Source organism: Phlebotomus papatasi, chromosome 3, assembly GCF_024763615.1.
Source record: "Phlebotomus papatasi isolate M1 chromosome 3, Ppap_2.1, whole genome shotgun sequence".
In the NCBI taxonomy this organism is placed as follows: domain Eukaryota; kingdom Metazoa; phylum Arthropoda; class Insecta; order Diptera; family Psychodidae; genus Phlebotomus; species Phlebotomus papatasi.
Window position 1 is genome coordinate 69,812,282 of NC_077224.1, and position 19,223 is coordinate 69,831,504.

General features: G+C 34.4%; 2 protein-coding genes across 2 annotated transcripts in view; both read left to right on the plus strand.

The window, feature by feature from the left end:
* The first annotated feature begins 1 nt into the window (after position 1).
* On the plus strand, positions 2-5,916 carry LOC129808128 (dystrobrevin beta). Its single transcript, XM_055857878.1, has 3 exons — positions 2-252; positions 362-1,639; positions 5,012-5,916. The coding sequence occupies exons 1-3, from the start codon at positions 66-68 to the stop codon at positions 5,311-5,313; spliced, it is 1,767 nt and encodes a 588-aa protein (XP_055713853.1). The 5' UTR covers positions 2-65; the 3' UTR covers positions 5,314-5,916.
* Positions 5,917-17,350: 11,434 nt separating this feature from the next.
* LOC129808124 (nose resistant to fluoxetine protein 6-like) overlaps positions 17,351-19,223 on the plus strand; it is a 37,643-nt gene continuing 35,770 nt past the window's right edge. The window contains exon 1 of the mRNA XM_055857874.1: positions 17,351-17,946. Coding sequence (XP_055713849.1) covers positions 17,622-17,946 — 325 coding nt within the window. The 5' untranslated portion in view covers positions 17,351-17,621. The remainder of the gene's footprint in view (positions 17,947-19,223) is intronic.

Sequence of the window (19,223 nt, forward strand, 5' to 3'; positions counted from 1 at the left end):
CTGGCAACACTTGCGAATCGACGCCTTCTGCAACAGTCGGTTTTTGAACGGTGAAGGGAGTGACAATGTTTGAGAGAAAAGAAACTGAAAATGGGTATATAATTTATGTGAACACGAGGAACAATCAACAGGTACTCCAGGTAGATCCAAAGCTACAAGATGTGCTAAATTTTCTCAATGGATCCTACATAACCAGGCACTACAAGTATCGTTGTGCCGCCCGGCTTAGTGCCATCCGAAAGAGATTGTTCAGTAAGTCTGAATCCTTTTTTCTTAAATCTTTGATAAATTAATTGGAAATAATGTAGAATTGGGAATATTTGATGCTAAATGATTGTCTATTGCTTGATTGACTTACCAGCATCAAAGATTCCCTTCCATGTGGTCTTATCGATCCTGGAACGGCATCAATTGGGCCAGATTGTGGATGATGCACCTGTTATAAAACCTGGCCAATTGACCAGTGTTCTGCATGATATCTTCTATGCCAATGATAAATTGAAATGTTTTGCCGAAGAAAAGGGTTTCGATGTTGAAGAAGCCACAGGTTTGCTGGCCAATTTTCTGTGGAATATCTTCGATCCCAATCGCTGTCGATCATTGTCAGGATTGGAATTGAGGGAAGCCCTATTGCTCCTCTGCGACACAAACTCCTTTGAGGATTTTATTAAGCATCACTTCATTTTATCGTCTGATCACAATCGCTGTGTCCCTCATCATAAGTTTAAATCACTACTCATGGTCCTCACCAGAATCCTCAATTACATTGACCGGGAGATCTGTTGCGATGACAAGACCATCTCTGCTATTGTCCAGGAGTCTTTCAGCGCAGCCGAGTGTCCAGGAATTGCTGGCCTGAATGAGTATCAATTCTACAAAATCTGGACTACTGATGACATCCAGTTTCATCACTACGTAGATCTCCTGGCCACGATGCGCAGGATCGAAGCCTTCAATAACTTTGTGCATCCCTACAAATGCTCGAGTTGCCTGTCCCAGGAGATCACAGGACTCCGTTTCAAGTGTCATCGCTGTGTGAGATTCCAACTGTGCCTGGAGTGCTTCCTCAAAGACTTCCAAAACAAACGACATCAACCTGTTCATAAAATGTCCGAAGCTGAAGCCGAGGAGAAAATGTCCAAGCGTTTTGGGATTTTGATGCTCAAAATGTGTCATCTCTTCGATGGCCCTTCACAATCTGACCATGAGACAAGTTCAAGGGAGATCTCCAAGCCCCTGGAACAGTCCACTCGTCGCTCTTCCCAGCACTTCAGCCAGAACTTTACCATTCGCTCAAAGAGTGGCACTTTTCGGCTCCGGAAGCCCCAATTCACAGCCAATGATCAACTCTTCGGGATCATTCAATTGCTGACCAGTGAAAATTCCCTCTTCCAGTCAAAGTTATCTGAGATTCAGACAACTTGCGATCCCAAATCAGATTTTTACACCTACCTGGAGAGCCACAAAAATATCATCACAGAGCAAATTGATCAACTAAGGAGTATCTGGAAGCAGTCGCTGATCAATCAAAGGCCACACTATTCCAGCACTCCGCACAGACCAGCCCTCATGGACGTCAATTGGCGGAAAGTCGAAGTTGAGGAGGATATGCAGCCAATGCAACCAATGGAGAGAACAAGTAAGTTTTTTATTTTCTTCATTTTTCTAAGGCTACTACAATTTCACCTCTTTTTTTATTAAAAGTACCCCAATATATTTAATTTTAATGGAAAATAGAATTTTACCAGTGAATTTCAACATAAAAAAATATTTAACCAAGTTAAAATTGATTAAGCTTGTAAAAAAAATGAGATCTATCAAATAAACCACATTCTGTCTAAATCCGTTAAAAATGCACTCTCTAACGGAGACTATACATTGGACTTGGAAATTCCAAGAAAAAATTTCTGGATGATATCGGTGTATGAGGACGAAATGTCCGCCTTGCCTATATCTAAAACATATCCAAAAATGGAAAGGATCGATGGTTTACTTCTTGAGATATTCCCAAAAGAGTGGTTTCTGGAGGAGAAGGAGTGGGATGAGAGGCAAATGCATGCGTTTTTTCGAATACTTAGATTGACTTTTGGGGGGTACTCAGAACAATCAAAGTCGCTAACTTTGTGTCTTTGGTCAGAAAATTGATCAGAAAAATTTCTGGTCTTTTGACCAGATTATTAGCACGTGCAAGAAGAAGAGATCGGACGTCTTTGAGATGTATGGATGAAATGTCCGCTAGGACACTCTGTAAAATATATCCAAAAATGAAATGCATCGATGGTCTAGTTCTTGAGATATTCCTAAAAGAGTGGTTTCTAGAGGGGAAGGATAGATATGGGGATTAAATTGAAGTGACATTTGGAATCCTTGGATCAACTTATGGGGGGATGCTCAGAACATTCCAAGTCGATATCTTCATCAGTTTGTCTAAAAAATGGGATAGAAGGATTTCTGTAATTTTTTCTTTGCGTTTATCATTTAAAAATTCTTGCAAAAGTCGGTGAATAAAAAAAGGAAGATGTCCAAAAAAAAAGTTTCTTCTACACTAGTTAGTTCTTGACTACATTCAAGATTTAATTTTGAGGAACATATGATACCAACAAAAGACCGATTTTCCGGATGTTCATCCGGCTGGCTATTTTTACGTAGGCAAACACTTCTAGTGAGAGAACGAAAAGAGATATCGACAATCAGTTTTCAGCAAAAGTTTAATGTCGACAGGCGACTAGAAATAGGTGATGTGAATAAAAAGGACGGTGGACCGTTAAGGAGTGTGTAACAACTCACCTGACGAAACAATTAACCCTTAAAATGCATGGCACTCAACTAGTCTGCCTATACATAGCCGTTACAATATTTATGAATTATTTTTCTGTAGTGAAAGACGGAAAACTTCTAGAAAAATACAATAGAATAGTTTATTCAAACCATCGGCCCTCGCTAGCCACACACTTTTGCGAAATGGCAAATGACATGTTTTTCTTTACTTATTCTCATGGTAGAATCCTAAAATAGCACTCTCTGCAAATGCTGCTTTTTTAGCACAAAACTTAACATCTTTGTTAATGTAAATCTTTGGTAATGAAAAATGTTTTGAGTTGCGATATCTGTCGGTATTGAAACTTGATTTTGTTGACAGATGACTATCCTCCAAAAGAAACATAACTACACTCATGTGTGTAGTTTACATGTCATTACTACAATATATTTGTAAAAATTTGTAAATTAGTTGAGGACCTAGCATATAATATGGAATTGTAATGAGTAGGAAGGTACAATTGTAGCATGAATGCTACAAATTCCACATCAGAACATGCTGGATCACCCTTCATCGCTAGCCTCACGGAATAGAACCCCATTGCCTATTCCAAGACAGCCATGGATCTGGCGTCCTCCTCCCTTCGCTTGTGAAGACCGACTGAGGAGAGGAGCCTATTCGATTGTGCCTTCGGAATAACTCATCGATACCGTAACTCTAGATTAGCCGCCGTTATAGCACCCCTTAAAGTCACCACCTCAGCTGAACAGTGATTGGTACCGTTAGCTTAGAAGAGTTTTCGTCAGGACAGGCTTTCTCCTTCCAACTCCTCCAGGCCCAACAGTCCTACTGTTCAGTGAATTTCTTAAATTTGAATTAGTAAACAAAGGCACTTGTCAAGTAAGATAGAATTAATATTCATAGATTCTATGTTCATTTATTGCAACTGCAATAATGGACATAGAATAGGGGGAAAAAGCTCAGAAGTAGTTGCGTGAGAAGAGTGAAGAGTTTAAATTCGTGAAAAAGGGATAAAAAAATACAAAAGAAGTAAGTTATTTAATACAGAGAAATTAGATGAAATGTAAGAGATTAATTTTTTATAGGAATCCAGAAGAAAGAGAGGAAAGGGAAGGAATTAGGTCTAGATAAAAGTTCAAGGTCTTAAAGGAGACTGTAAGTGCCTGTAGCCATAGTTTTTTTGAATTTGTTTTATATTAGAATTTTAAATTTTAGATTTTAAAATTTACTTTAATTAGGCCCGGGCTTTAGAGTTTTTGATTATAAAAAATGTGAGTCTAATTGTCATAATTTCTCGTTAAATGATATAACTACTGAGTACCCCGGGAAACTTCATACGATTCAATTGAAGGTCCGATTATTAAACAAATTATCGATTTTCGAAAATTCGATGTCGAATATTTCGAAAACTAGACGATACCTTTTGATTAGATTGTAGTGTATTGTAGTTGATGTCGAGACCTTTCCAACAGTAGGTCGCAACTGTACCCAAACTTTACCATGTCGAAATAAACCGGATTTTATCTCAATTCTTTATTAGCCGATTTCAATGAACTTTTTTTCTGTTGACCTTCTATACTCAAATTATTTAGAATTGAAAATAATCAGCGATAGGCACAGATAAGCTTACCGTAGCTGAGATTCTTTACAAGAGACCTCGGAGTGGAGTGCTTGCATTTTTAGGTCACCTCTAAAGGATCTCAATTACTATAGACTTATCTGGGGCTCCTTGTTCAGCTAATAATAACTTTTGTTTGTAAACATATTTTCAAAACTGGCAATGAGAGTAAGTGAGATGATTGGATTCAGATTTTATTCATTTTCATTGAAATGTTAAGTTGAAATATTAAATGTTAAAATTCTCTGATCTTTTTAATCTTTCCTGTTCCTCCTATCTATTTCAGCACTGAGAGAAATCCGAAAAAGTCAAAATAACATTCCGGAAATGTTAATTTTACCCTGCAGTATTGATCCGAAAACGGCGTAAATATTACCCTTTTTAGGTGTATTATGGGTTAAAGTTACCCTTCTTTCATGTTGATTTTACCCTTAAAAGAAAATTAACATTAAAAAATGTTAATATATTTTTACACTAAAAAAGTTTTAAAATTACGACGAAAAAAAGTTAGTCGCAGCCTTTTTTTTTCTCAGTGACGATAGGAAATCTTACAAGGATAATATTATTAAACTTGCATATTTTTAAAAAAGGTTTTGATTTGTTTTATTTTTCAGTAAGGGGCGTGGACATCAACAGGACATATTTTGATGCAAATCGTTCGGATTATTCGGTAAAGGATGTGAGTTCGTGGATTCAAAATAGGAAGTCACTGCATCAGGAGGATGTAGATGTGCTGGATATGTCGGTGCTGGAGACACAGATGGTGAATTTCCGTGAGTTGCTGTCGAAAGTGAAGGAGATCGTTGAAGATTCCTATAGCGATAACATTCAACTGTCGAAAGCAACACACCAACTTGAGTATGTTCTTGACAGGATAATTGGGGAGGCTGAGGAACAGAAGAAACACAATCCATAGAATTTTATATTTAGCTTTTGTGCAGAAAATGCAGGTAAAAGAAATATTTAAATGGCAATTCGCCGAAATGTTGGCAAAATGCCTTTTTTAAATTTTCCATTTATTTGCACAATTATCAACGGCCACAGAGCACTTTTAAGACATTAATAATTTTTTTTTATTTATGTGTGTGTAACTTGGAAGAATTTTATATAAGTGGAATGACCACGATATTGTTTTCAAGAATGAAAAAGAGGTGTTTACGAGAAAATTATTTCTCCATTGTAACCATGCAACTTATTAGTGAGACAGTGCAACTTGGGACATTCCATTGAACAATGATTTTACGAGAACATTAAGGTGAGATTTTTAATAATCTATCACTGTTAATTTTTAATTTGTAAAGCAGAGAAAGGAAATAGATTCCGAAAAGACATTAAAAAGAAGAGAAAATTCAAATGAATCCTTCGAGTTTTGAGATAAAGAAAGCTTAATTTTCTTTACTTTAAAAATAAAATGTAAAAATTAAAGATTTCCTATTCTCAATTGAATTATTATATTCAGTAATTATAGTTTGAAACATTCCTCGCAATCAGCTTAAAAATTAAAAAAAAACCTAAAGAAGTGTGACAATTTCATTTCAACGTTGTTATTGTAAATTTTTATGCCCAACGCACAATAACTTTTGTTTGTAAACATGTTTTCAAAATTTTCCATGAGAATGAGCGAGATGACTAGATCTAGATCTCACTCTCATTGAAATGTCAAAAACATGTTTACTAAACAAAAGTTATTGTGCGCTGGGCATTATACGTTTCAAAGGACCCGTCTGACCAGATAAGCGTGAATTAAAGCCTGAATTAACCCCTGATTTTCATACCTTACTTTTAAGGAGCTCTCATAAAAAAATACTCCTTACCAAATGTGAAGGACATTATTTTGCGCTCTAGTGGCGAGCATCGGAACTAATAAAATAATGTTGGCCGTGTTACTCAGGTGTCACTCACAGAATGGATTTTTAAAAAAGGATTTATTATTCAAAATTTTTCATAGTGATTTCTGTGAATTTTTCGCGATTTTATTAATACTATGAATTATGCGACGATGCATTGCATATAGTAAGGTGGGGTAACTGGATCGTTTTCCGAAGAGTGCTACTTAAACGCTTGTTTTTGGACTGATGAAATTCTTTTTAACTTCTTCTAAATCCATAGAATTATTCACTGTTTCATTCAGAAACGTAATATAAAAATAAATTATCAAAAATATTAAAGAAAATTTATAAAATAGTGATAATACTGAAATAAGTCAGCCTTTAGCGGTTAATTTAAATATTTAATTCTTGAACATTCATCTCAAAATTGAAGGCTTAACCCTTTAAGGACGATTGGAACACCGGTGTCCCATATAGAAAATAATTTTTCCTGATTACCTAAAGATATTTTTTCTTGTGTCTCTACATAATTGTAAAGTAGAAGGTTGAAGGAATCTAGAATATTTTTTGCAAGTATATAGCTATATGCTATGTAGTAAATATTTAAGCTCAAAAATGGCGAATTTTTAAATTCTCAAATTCACAATTGATTTTATTTATTTTTTATACTTCCAATTTTTTTTAAGCAAAACCCTTTTGGCAATAACAAGTACAATACTCATACGTAATTTTTTTCATTAAAGCGAAAAATATTATTCGTTGGTATTGTCATAAAAATTACTTAAATTTTTGGGCTATTTTTATCCCTATTGTCCATAGAAGCACAAAATACACCGAATCAGACTCTGTTGGACTTTCCAAGGTTAGATGTAAGACTTATCATTGATTATGTTTCTCAGTTTAATTTTTATTGTTGATTTTCAGTCCCCAAAAAGTGTCTCGTCGTTAAAGGGTTAATCAGAGAAACCAACATTTAAGGAAAAAGTCGTTTTTATGCTTTTGTAGTGGTAGTCGCCAGGATTTGAAAAAAAACGTCGCAGAGATTGCTTTTTAAAGTCGATTTGTGAAGTTTAATTAATGAAATTTCAATGAAAATGGGTGTTAACATAAAGGAAATAGTTTTTAGAATTAGTTTAGTGACATAGAATTGGTTATAAGGCGTGATTTGATAGTAAAAATAGGCTAAATATGGCCAGCCCAGCGACTTTTGCAGCATTTCATAATTCGTGGAAAATTATGAAAATTATGTGGAATATCAGTGATTTATGAATTGGAATAGAAAATTGGTGAATTTTGGAAGCATTTGTGACTATTTATTTTTTGAATTGTTCGTGGAAAATCCTCGGGAAAAATGTCTTGAAAAAGTGCTTGTTTTGCTCGAAGAAAATGCACCAAGACGGTTCAGTTGTCAAATAGAAGATGCCGGACGGTGCCCTTTGCGACATTTCTGTTTTCACGTAATTTTGCACAAAAGTAAGCAAATTTCCATGGTAAATTCATTAAAAATTATTAAAGAATTGGCCAGTGAAAGAGATTTGTGAGAAAATTCTGTGATTTTTACTGCTTTTTCTTGTGTTTTTTTAGTGTGAAAATTGGCCTGGAAAAGATAGCATGCATACCGTATTTGTCATCTGTTTTGGGGCTCTTGAGGTTTTTTTTTTTAATTATCCTGGCATTCTATTTGCTCTGGAGGAGGCTCTAGAAGTTCTAGGTAGATTTCCAGGCAATCCGTGATCTGTTTCGAAGCCCTCCGGACACTGAAATTCATTCCATTAGATCACCATAAGTGTCACTGACTGGAAAGAAATTCCTCTTTATCCTTCAAGAATTGGAAAAATTTCACATCTTTTGCACTGTAAGGATTCTAGAATAGTTTCTTTTTCTTTGTAATGAAAGAAAAGAATAAAAAACTTATAAGAAACATAAAAATTTTCCAATTTTCTATCAGTGCTCGTTGTCGAACTGTCTTTTGTTCTCTAAAAAAAAACATGCAAGTTTTACAAATTTATCTCAATTATCGTATTTTTTATATTTATTAGACCTCTTGCAACAAAATTAGACAAGAAGAATTCCTCAAGAATAATAAAAATTCCTAAAAACATTAAAAAATAAATGCAACATCAGCCACTTTTTTTAGTGTTGCCAGATTCGAATGCAAAATTGAGTTTTTCCTTTAGTGGTGGTTCCTCTGGCTTAATCTTCAGTTCATTAAAAGTCCAGATATTTGCGGTTATTATACGGAGATCGCATTTATAGATAATCTTTACGTTCAGTAACATCCTTCCTGACTTGAGAGCTTTTCCCGGTTCAGGTTTATACTGTACGTTAAAAGTTCGAAAATTTAAACCAATGTGTTGCATAAAGTGAATAAAGTTCATAAAAAAATGACATTTATTTGAATGTTGAGATAAAATTCAAGCGTTTTTCAATCGTTGACAGACTGAAGTATCAAGAATACCAAAAATTCGAAATAGAAAAACAACCAACGCTAAAGCGGCGAATATGTGAACTTGTTCTTTAGAATTTCCGTAGATTTTCGATGGAGTGGCTTTGTCTCTCCGATAGATTACTACTGAACAAAGCCAATTTGTTTTGAAAAATTCTTCGTTAGGGTTTGATTAGTCCCAAATCGAAGCACTTTGAGGTGGCTCACATTCTAAAAATCATATTCATTATAAGCTGTTTTAAGCTTATAAACAAGTTTTTATGTTTTCATCCAACAATTTTTGTCTTAAATGGACAGAGAGTAAAAATAGAGAATAGTAAAGTAAAATATCTCTACGAAAAAATACAACTACAGACCGTGAACTTCGCTGGCGGAGTTACAATCTGGATGTCGACCCGTGAGACAATCACTGAATTTTTATGTGTTACTTAATAATCATATACACGGCATGTGCTGTGATTCCCCAATCAAATGGCAGGTCAGTCAGAAAGACTCCAATGTCGCCAGTCTCTGATTCCGTAAACACAACGTAGTAATTTTTGCCAGTCGTTTGCTTCTTGCAATAAATTATTTCGTTTGATTTTTATTCTAATTAAATACTCCCGAATCTATAAATAAATAATACAATGCCAATGAAGAAGAAGCTATATATTTTGAACAGCTTCTGCACAGACAAAAGTGTTTGTGAGTGGAATGGATATTTGCGTCTCGTATTTTCTTCTATGATCTCTACCGGAGTCCGAGCATCTCAGAAAAGTGTCTCATTGGAACACTACAATACATTGACTTCAATGAGGAAGTCCATTCTCAGGTAATTTGTAGGCGGTTTATGCTGCGTATGCAACCTTGAAAATAATGCGATTTCAGTAAATTTATTCAAGTATATAGCTCCTGGAGTGAAAATAGTCAACGTCATTGCTCCAGCAGCATGTTCATTGTAAATTTTTCTTGTCATTAACCGCTACATTTTATTTCTGATCAATTTCCAATGCATAACAATCTCGAGAGCATTGTGAATCATTATCATCTGACGACACAATTGTCTTGTTGGCCATTTGGAGAGATTATGACGACAATTTTCAGTGATTCACAAATTTAAATTCCAGTGCTTGGAAATTCATTATTTTGTTGCCGGGGAAATGAACTACACTGAATGAATCTTTTGTCTAAAAATAAAACAATCAGGAGTTAATGAAACTAAGTGAAATGTGTTAAATAATTGACAGTTATAATGTCTTTAGTATAGTATATTTAAAATTAATTAACACTGAATAATTGGTGAATTCCCTATTGTTCTTTTTTCGGAATAATACATTTGGATGAATCATTGAGATTTTTGTGAATCGATTGGTGATAATTCATTTTAATGGCATCAACAGTGAACTGCATCTGCTGTCGTCTTTATGATTTGCTTAAGAAAATCACAGAATGGCTCCTTCAGTAATAACCTTTCGAAGAGACAAAGCCACTCCAAAACCAAGCCAAAATCTACCGGAAGTTTAAAGTGCAAGTTCACGTATTCGCCGCTTTAGTGCTGATTACTTTACCATTTCGAATTTCGGTATTCTTGATACTTCGATTGTCAACAATAGTGTGTAAACTTTTGAAATGCAATTTCATTAAAAAAAAGTTCTTTTTACAAATTTGTTTGCTTTTGTGTAACTCGTCTGTTTAAACTTTCGAACTTCCAACGGGTTTTAGGTAAGTTCTCTTTGATATTCCTTCGAATCGGTACAGAAAATAACTCAACCGGAGAGAGCTTTGAAATCGGGAAGATTATTAATGAACGATAGACATATTGGTCAAACAAATAGATACCCTTGATATTTAACACTTTCCGATACAAAAGAATAATTTCTCATAAGTCATGAAACAATTATCATTCTATCGCCACTTTTAACCACTATCCGACACCAACCAAAAAATGTTTAAAACCATATTTGCTTCATTCGCAGATGGAGTTTAAAAAATTATCGAGGATCATTTTCGATTTCGAAAGACAAAGACATTTTTACTTCTCATTTCGTCCGCTTTGCGACCGAAATACTACTTGTTCGAATTTCCGAGTGTCGCTAATCGCGAGTGTAACTCTTCACTTTGTTGTGAGGAAAAGTCTGGCAAACATCGTAGTACAGAGATTTCAGGCATTCACACTGTTAATTTCGCCCAGTTTCAAAGGTCCCAAAATCCTAAATAACGGAACACTTTATTGCTTTATCAAGATTTAGTGCATCAATTGCCCTTAACGTTTAATTCAATTTATTCAATTTCAATTCATTTATTCATCACAAAAAATAGGGTGTTTCCCTCTTACAAAATTGTGGCAGATGAAGGATAAAAAATGCAAAAAAAAATCAGTGAAAAAAAGATTTTGGAAGAATAATTAAAAATTAGTTAGAAAAAAAGAAAAATTGTTAAGATTCAAAGAACTACTCAGATGAGTTCAGGAAGTGCTCCCTTATAGCAGCAACCGATCGTCTCGTAAGAGGAGGAAGGGAGTTGTACAGGTAGACTCCCCTAACAAAGAGAGTGCGACGGAATGTCTCACTAACAGATTTTGGCACAATGAGCCTCATCAACCTAGCTGAACCACCGTCCGTCAAGAGGGCCGCCAGATATTCAGGACACCGCGACACAAGAAGCCGACAAATTAACGTGAGGGCTCGCATTTGCAAGTGTGAAGGTAGGTCATACCCGACACTGTGACTTTTTAGGGTTTAGAAGTAATCCATTGGAGATTGAACAGTGCTCAATTTTTAAGAGATTCTCATTCATTATTCGAAACGCTGATGAAGGGTCTGAGGGGTCACCCTCAACGTAAATTTGGAGGTCATCCGCATAAAGGTGATAGGAACAGCTGCGCAGGACAGAGGGCAAATCATTGATGAAAAGAGAAAAAAGAAGAGGCCCAAGGATAGAGCCTTGTGCAATGCCATTGGACAAGAAGGCAGGGGGAGACATTTCGTCTCGAAAGTTCACAACTTGAGATCGACCATTAAGATATGATTTGAAAAGGGTGACTGCAGATGAAGAGAGCCCGAAAAAGTTGAAAAGTTTATAACAGACCAGATCATGCGGAAGGCTATCAAAGGCTTTCGTAAAGTCAAGCAGCACCAATATGACGAAACGATTTCGGTCAATGGCTGCCGAGATATCATGACTAACTTTTAAAAGAGCTGACACAGTGCTGTGACCCTTTCAAAAGCCCGATTGTAGATCACATAGCATCTTGCCATCATCCAAATATTGAGTCAACTGCTCATGCAGTAGAAACTCAAAAACCTTTGATAAAACCGGAAGCAAGCTGATTGGCCTGTAATCAGAAGGACATTAAGGGTTAGAAATCTTTGGAATGGGAACAACTAATGCCATCTTCCAAGATGAAGGAAAAGTTGAAGTAGTTATTATGTGGTTAAAAATTAATCTGAGAGAGGATCTCATCAGTAATCCAGGGAGTTTGCAAATCCTGAATAAGGACACGTTGCCGAGGAACAACCCTAATGAACAGGTCATTCAAAATGTCGGAAAAGATAGATACCTTATTAAAAGAGCAGGAGGCCTCGGCAAGAGGAGCCCAATTAGTCTCAGATGCTGCGGATAAGACCAGCGCCTGGTCACACTTTGAGAGATCAGGAACAACCTTGTATCGATTTTTAGGTCTAGGCAACCGAAAGTTGTAAGAGCCAAAGATTAAGTCGTGATCAGAAATACCAGGCAATGGTCTTTGACCACAATAACCTTTTCATAATCGTTTAACTAAGAAAAAAACATATTTTTGACTATTTATAGAAGAAAATATATCTTTAGATTTAGATAGTCGATGCGAAAATTCGTTTTTGGTAAACTGATGACCCAATCGTCATTATAAGGTTAACATTCAATCTTAAGTAATCCTAGTAAAGCAAAGTAGAAAGGTGGACATGCCTACGACTTAAGCCGGGAGACAGCTTAACGTAATTATAATGAAAATAACGCTAAGACTACAATCCCATCAGTTTCCCACTAAGCCGTGTCTCGGCTTAAACCGTAAGTCTGTCTAGGGCATAGTCCTTCGGAGGTATATGGAATTAAACTACACACTCAAAATCGATGCATTATTGTAAATTGCAAAGTTCACGTAATAAAATGAGTAGCAAAAATATCCAAAAACACTGAAACCACTCCATCAATCAATATTGAAAGGTTGAAATTAGGACCTTTTTTAAAATAAATTTCAGGACTAATATTTTGTAGGATGCTTAAAAACTTGGTATAATCATCAATCTTAGTGATGTATTACGTGTATTACTGTTTCTTTGCAAAAAATTAATGGATTCTTTGCTGACTTGCATTTAGGATTGTTTCTTGATGGACGTTGATTGGTTAATAACCCTTTTATACCAGACAAGAAAGAGGATATGTAGAAATTTGAAACAAAGAAAATGCAGTAATTTGATGGGAATCAATTTTTTATGGAAGAGATCATTATAATAAATTTCGCCTTTACCTTTACAATGTCATTGACCACATTTATTTTACAAGACCACAAATTTACTCATTTATCATCACCTTTACTGTCCTAAAAGAAATGTAAATGATCAAAGAACACAACTAGAACACTAAATCAATAAAAGATTTGTAATAGAATAGCTAAAATATGCTAAAACCTTTTTAAAAAAAACTCTGGATGTGACTATTTTTCTTTTTGCAAAAAGTGTTGAAAGATTAATGTAATTTATGGTCCAATATTTGTTAGGCTTTAGTGGAAATTTCTTATTCAAATTGTCAATACAATCTCTATTGATAACTATTTCATTTTCTTGCTAGATTGATTTAAATAAATTGCGGTTTTTGCATAAATTATGCTATCAAAACATAATTTGTGATAAAATTTAATAGTGTTTAAAAGAGGCATGAATATTTCTGGACGGTAAATTAGTGTCTTTTTTTTGCTGAATAGAAGAGACGGAATAGTTAGTAAAATGTTTTATTTTGTTTGCAATTATTGAAAAAAAAATCCACATAATATTTTCAAGTATTCTTAAAATTAATCTCAGAGCAAAAGCAAAGGCTTTTGTGCCCACATTATGTTCAATATTTCAGTCATAATTATTCAGTAATATTTGAGAATATTTACTTTTATTCTGAGAAAAAGATTAAATACTTTGCGATTAAATATTTAATTGCACATGAATAATGCTTTAGCATTCCCAATTTTCACTTTCCTTTCAAGTTTACACACACAAATTTTAATTATTTATTTTTAAGTCTAGATTAATCCATCACAATAAAGAGAAGCTATTTTCCAGTACATTTTGTTAGAAATATTTCTTTGTGATTGCTTTATTAAATAAAAATATTTCAAATCAAATATTTCTATTTTCTACATGAACTGATCGATTACTGAACCGGAATCGATTTTCAGTCATTTTGAAATGATTAAAAAAATAAAAGAATTCTCATGATATAACATGAAAGCATGACTATGGAGCAATTAGTCAGTTGAATAACGTCAAACCAGGAAAAAATACAAATAAATTCTCTTGTCCCAAATTTATTGACAAATTTAATTGTTTAACATTGAAGAGATGCTAGAAGTTTGATCTACGATTATCAAATAATAAAAGAATGTCCGGATTTTTCCTTATATTGGAACAATTAAATAGACAAAATGTTTATTTTGCATTTTTTGTCATGCAGGATAGTTTGTTTTTGATTCAGGGCAGATCACATTGACCGTCAAATGACCTACCGTCACCGGTTTTTTTATTCAAACTTGTGAATTCTTAATCTGATCTTCAGACAAATTTCTAATATCAAGTTTTGCAACAATTTAGGTATTTATTATACAATAAGAAATATAATTAAAATATTTGATTGAGGCATTTTGTGGAGTAGTACTCTCGCTGAAGTTCAACGTTTTTTGTATCTAATATTTTCCGTCCGATGTTTCACTCAAAGCGGCCGATATTGCAAGCTGGCCGAATAATTCTCCGTTTCGTACGCGTTTTCCGCTCTTCCCTGTACCTTTAATTAGACCCAAAGAAACATAAAAATGATTTACAGTTACAATTTTTGTGAAACAAGGAATTAATTCATGGGAATTGATCCCTTGTCAGCTTTATTTGAAGAGGATGTGGTCATAATAATCGTCTTATACAAAATGTGTTGCATTTCAATTATTACTCCATTTCGGATAATTTTCTAAAAGTCGGACACATGAGAGCCGGATTATGAAAAGCGATTTTAGCACATAAATAAGGCTGAAGGAGCACCTGTTCAGTAGAGAAAAAAGTAGTAGGCAGTTCTGTCAAAATATTAATTTTACAGTGCCCGCTCTCTAATCCGGATCGGCGTAATCCGGACGAGTTATCGACGGCTACATTCAAAATAATTTTGAGGTCGTGTATGCATATGCATGTGTGTTCAGCAATGAAAATATATTATCCTGTGATGTTGTTGTTTAATAAATGAAGTAGGGTAAAGTGGTACAAGTTGGACAATGGTACAATTTGGACATGGCTTTTTGTCTTCATAAATTTAGTACTTCATTTTTATTTGTATATTTTTAATGCTTTAGTTTTATAATTTGGTTCCTTGTGCTTAAAAACAAATTTTGTACTGTATTTATCAAGAAAAAAGCCATGTCCAACTTGTACCGGCGAATTGTCCAACTTGTAACACTAATTCCAAATTATATTACTTTACCCTATAATAGCATTGAATTCTCTAATTATGTCTTTTTAAGCTTCTTTAAATCTTTTATTCTAATTCTAGAAGAAGAACTTGTATTATATTTTGAGACGTTGAACAAATTCAAAAAATCCATCCGGATTACGAAGCGGACATCTGTCATATTGTCTCCGAATCATCCGGATTAGAATGCGGGCACTGTATTTAGTTACTTTAAGCGCGAAGCAAATGCTATCGGGAAATACGTGCAATACCATCGACTATATTGAAAGAAGTCTTATAGCCCATTTTTCGCAAGTCAAGTCATTAAGAGAAAAGCCACACAGCCGATTGCATTAGCCAAAGAAAAGTTAAAATTTGGAAGTCATTTTGTTATAATTTTATTTTATTAGTGATTTATTGAATTAAAGTTGTTTGTTGTTGAAGTCAGTTTTTGAGCAAGGAAAGAAGGAGTCCGATCGCTTCAATCCGGTTAATCCAGATTCCTTTACTACAGGTATTTAATATCACAGAAGTTTGGGGGTTTGATGTACAAATGGATCCTCATGATCTGTGGCTTCATTATCAAAGATATATTAGGGGAAAATACTCTCCTTCCCAACGTTCATGCCCCGAATAATGTGATTTTTTTTTTAGTTTTGCTAAGAGACTTACATATTTCTATCAAATATTAGTTGGCTTATCATTAATTGTTGATAATTCAGTGATAATTTAGTGTAAATCACTTACGAAAAACAAAAGAAATTCACATTATTCTAAGGTATGAAAGTTCGAAGGGAGAGCACTTTCCCCTAATTTATCAGGAGACTCAGGCAGATCAGGGATCAGGGTCTAAAACAGGTTCGATTCGCACATATCTAATAAAAAGCGACGTTTTATTATTAACCTACCTTATTCTATAAGCACCCCTCTGGCATGTTATTTTTTTCTGTAGAGTTTTTTGAAGCCGCTCCGAATTTTCCGAAAGATTTCAAATCGCGGCACAAGAGCGCTACTAATCCTATACGGATATGCGTTCAAATTTCGTATCCTAAAGGTTTAAATACGTAAACGTTTAGGTTAAGGTTTAGTTTAAATACATCATACGTTAATCAAGTGATTTTCTGTGCAACTGATATACGAATTTCTGTCGGGAATGGATTTTTAGCTATACTTTAGTTCCTTTTTACTTGGGAAAAAACCAACAGATTTGGAAATACATTTTGTTCGAAGTGACGTAAAGTAACGAAAGTTTGACATCGCATCAATTTTGATAATATTTTCCTTCATTCTCTTTCCGGATCTTCATGAATACTAATTTGATTTTTTTTGGATAAGTTACTCTATCTAAATCAATGGAGTTTGTAATGAATTAATGTAAAGAATTTAAATTAAATGACTGTGACAGCGGCCCCCGCGCCTCCATGATAGTTATATTTTTCTTTTGAAAAAATCATGCATTATTCTGTAAGAAATTAATTCCTAAATATGAACATTCTATCCTCAGTATTTCTAGTACATTGACTAAATGGGTCGAATGGGTTAAAATACTAATAAGTGTTCCTTCGACCCTATATGAAGTTGAGCTGTTTCTTAAGGGTCCATCTTTCCAAATTTTATTGTATCTATTTTATATTCAAACCTTAATCGATCAGGACATTAAAATTGTCAAGATTACTTAAAGGTATTACTCGATAGAGGATCAAATAAACCAGCTAAATATAATAGCGATTTTTTTTTGAGAAATGCACGATAAAAAGGCGCAGATTTGAGAGCAACGGTAATAATTTGACGGTCAATGTGACTGTGCCCTTATGAATCGATGGAATTTTATGTAATTTTATGTGCAAAATTTATCGTGGCTGTGCATAAGAAAATGATCTGAGAGTTTGAAGTGTTGTGAGTTTTGGATGTGTTGGGAGCCCAACTGGACAATTGGCATTGCCAATGAAAGTGAATGAGTGGAAAAAGGTGGTGGAGGTGTTCGACACAGGTGAGACTCTTTAGCTACACTTGACTGGCAAAGCAAAGTATAGTTGGAGCAGCAGCAGCAGACGACGGCATCGCTCCGAGAGTTGAGCTTACGGAAATCCCAAGAGGCAAGAGATCTTCAGGATTTGAGCTTTGTGTTAAGATTCCCAAAATATAATATCAAACCATATGGTGCATGTTGCTCTTAAGTGAATTCTATATGAGTTATTCAGTGAATTTTGTGCGCTAGAAAGCTCAGAAGTTGTTATATAGAAGCTCAAGAGTGAGGATACATTCATCCCTAAGGGCAACAGACGTTCAGTGACAATGATTTTGTGTGAAGTGAAGTGGATTTCAGTGGTATTTCTCTATTTTTGCGTGGCATCTGTGTGCAGTGATGTTCCCCAGGATGAATCACTGCAGACACAAACACGGACCACAGAGCAGGAGCCACAGAAGAAACCTCGAAGCTTCCTCACGGATTACGTTGTGAGGAATCAGAAGTTGGATGTGGCTGATGTGGATATTGTGGATTCGAGTCTTATGGGTAGGATCAGTGAAGCCACCAGAGCCGTCCAGGTGGGAAAGTGTCGAAAGGATCTCAATGAGACACTCGAAGCACTTCGCAGAGGTGAAAAGTGGGCACTCAAGAGTAAGTTCAATACTCAATATTCAAGACGTGCATCTTATTCCAATGATCTCATACTCAAGAGGTATTTTTTCTTCTCTTTCTGGATGAGAGCGAAAGTCCATAAAAAAAAGATCTCTGACGCTTGATTAGTACTTATCTTTCAGTGAATTGCTATTTAAACATTACAAGTGGTCAATTGACTATAATTTAATAATGTTTACACCTGGTAAATATTGGCTTGAAACAGAAAAAAAATCTCAGATGTAAGAATTAATTTATGATGCTTCGTTGAGCTGACACCAAGCAAGGCAAAAAAATCACTTAATTCCAAATTCTATGTTAAAGTTCTACTTAAAATTTCTGACACGTTCAAGGATGATTAAGGCTTTAAATATAGATGTTTAGGCACTTCTTTTCACCTGTTGCATCCATCGGTGGATTCCAACAGAAATTCTTTTGACAGGTTGATTTATTTGAATAATGTCTGAATATTCCATTTGTTCTTCAATATGTAAAATTACTTTTTTCTCATGTTGAAGCATACAATAAGAGCCACACAATACAGTATTTTTTTTAAGTAGTGACTTCTTTATACCTTAAATGATTAAGGAAAATTCCTACTCTAATTTAAAAACTTTATATTATATTTACAAATTATTTTATTTAGGAAAAATGAAATTTTCATAAATTTTGCTAATGCAAATTTAATTGATATCTTTTAATTGGTAAAATTTAAACAATAGGGAATCATGTGGTATAAAGTTGCAAAATAGTTATATTTCACTAGTTTCCAGAAAATCTGCGATATTCCTAATATCTGCGCGGATTTAGTGTATATTCGTAAAAGGGATTTATTTACAATCTTAAACATTTCATGCTTAAGTTCTTCGTATTTAAATCGTATTTAAAAGTTATAAGAGGCATTTCTAAAAGTCATTGTATAAAATGAGCAGTAAAAAGTTAAAATTGAGCAGTAACAAAAAAATTGAAGGAGTGATATTATCGTCCAAATTTCGGCAAAGGGAAAATAAAGGGCTTTTCATTCTATCTGCAACAATTTTAAATGTTAAATATATAAATTAGACCCATTTTTGTAAAGATTTCAGTTTTTTTACTGACCATAATTAGATATTTTACTGCTCATTTTTAATTTCTTACTGCCCATTTTGAATTTTTTACTGCTCGTTTGTTTTTTGCCTTTCTAAAAGTGCCTGAATTAAGTGTTGAATTAAATTTCTAGAATAGATTCCACAAAATTTCTAAAATCATTCCGAAAATTTCTAAAATTGAGTATTCAG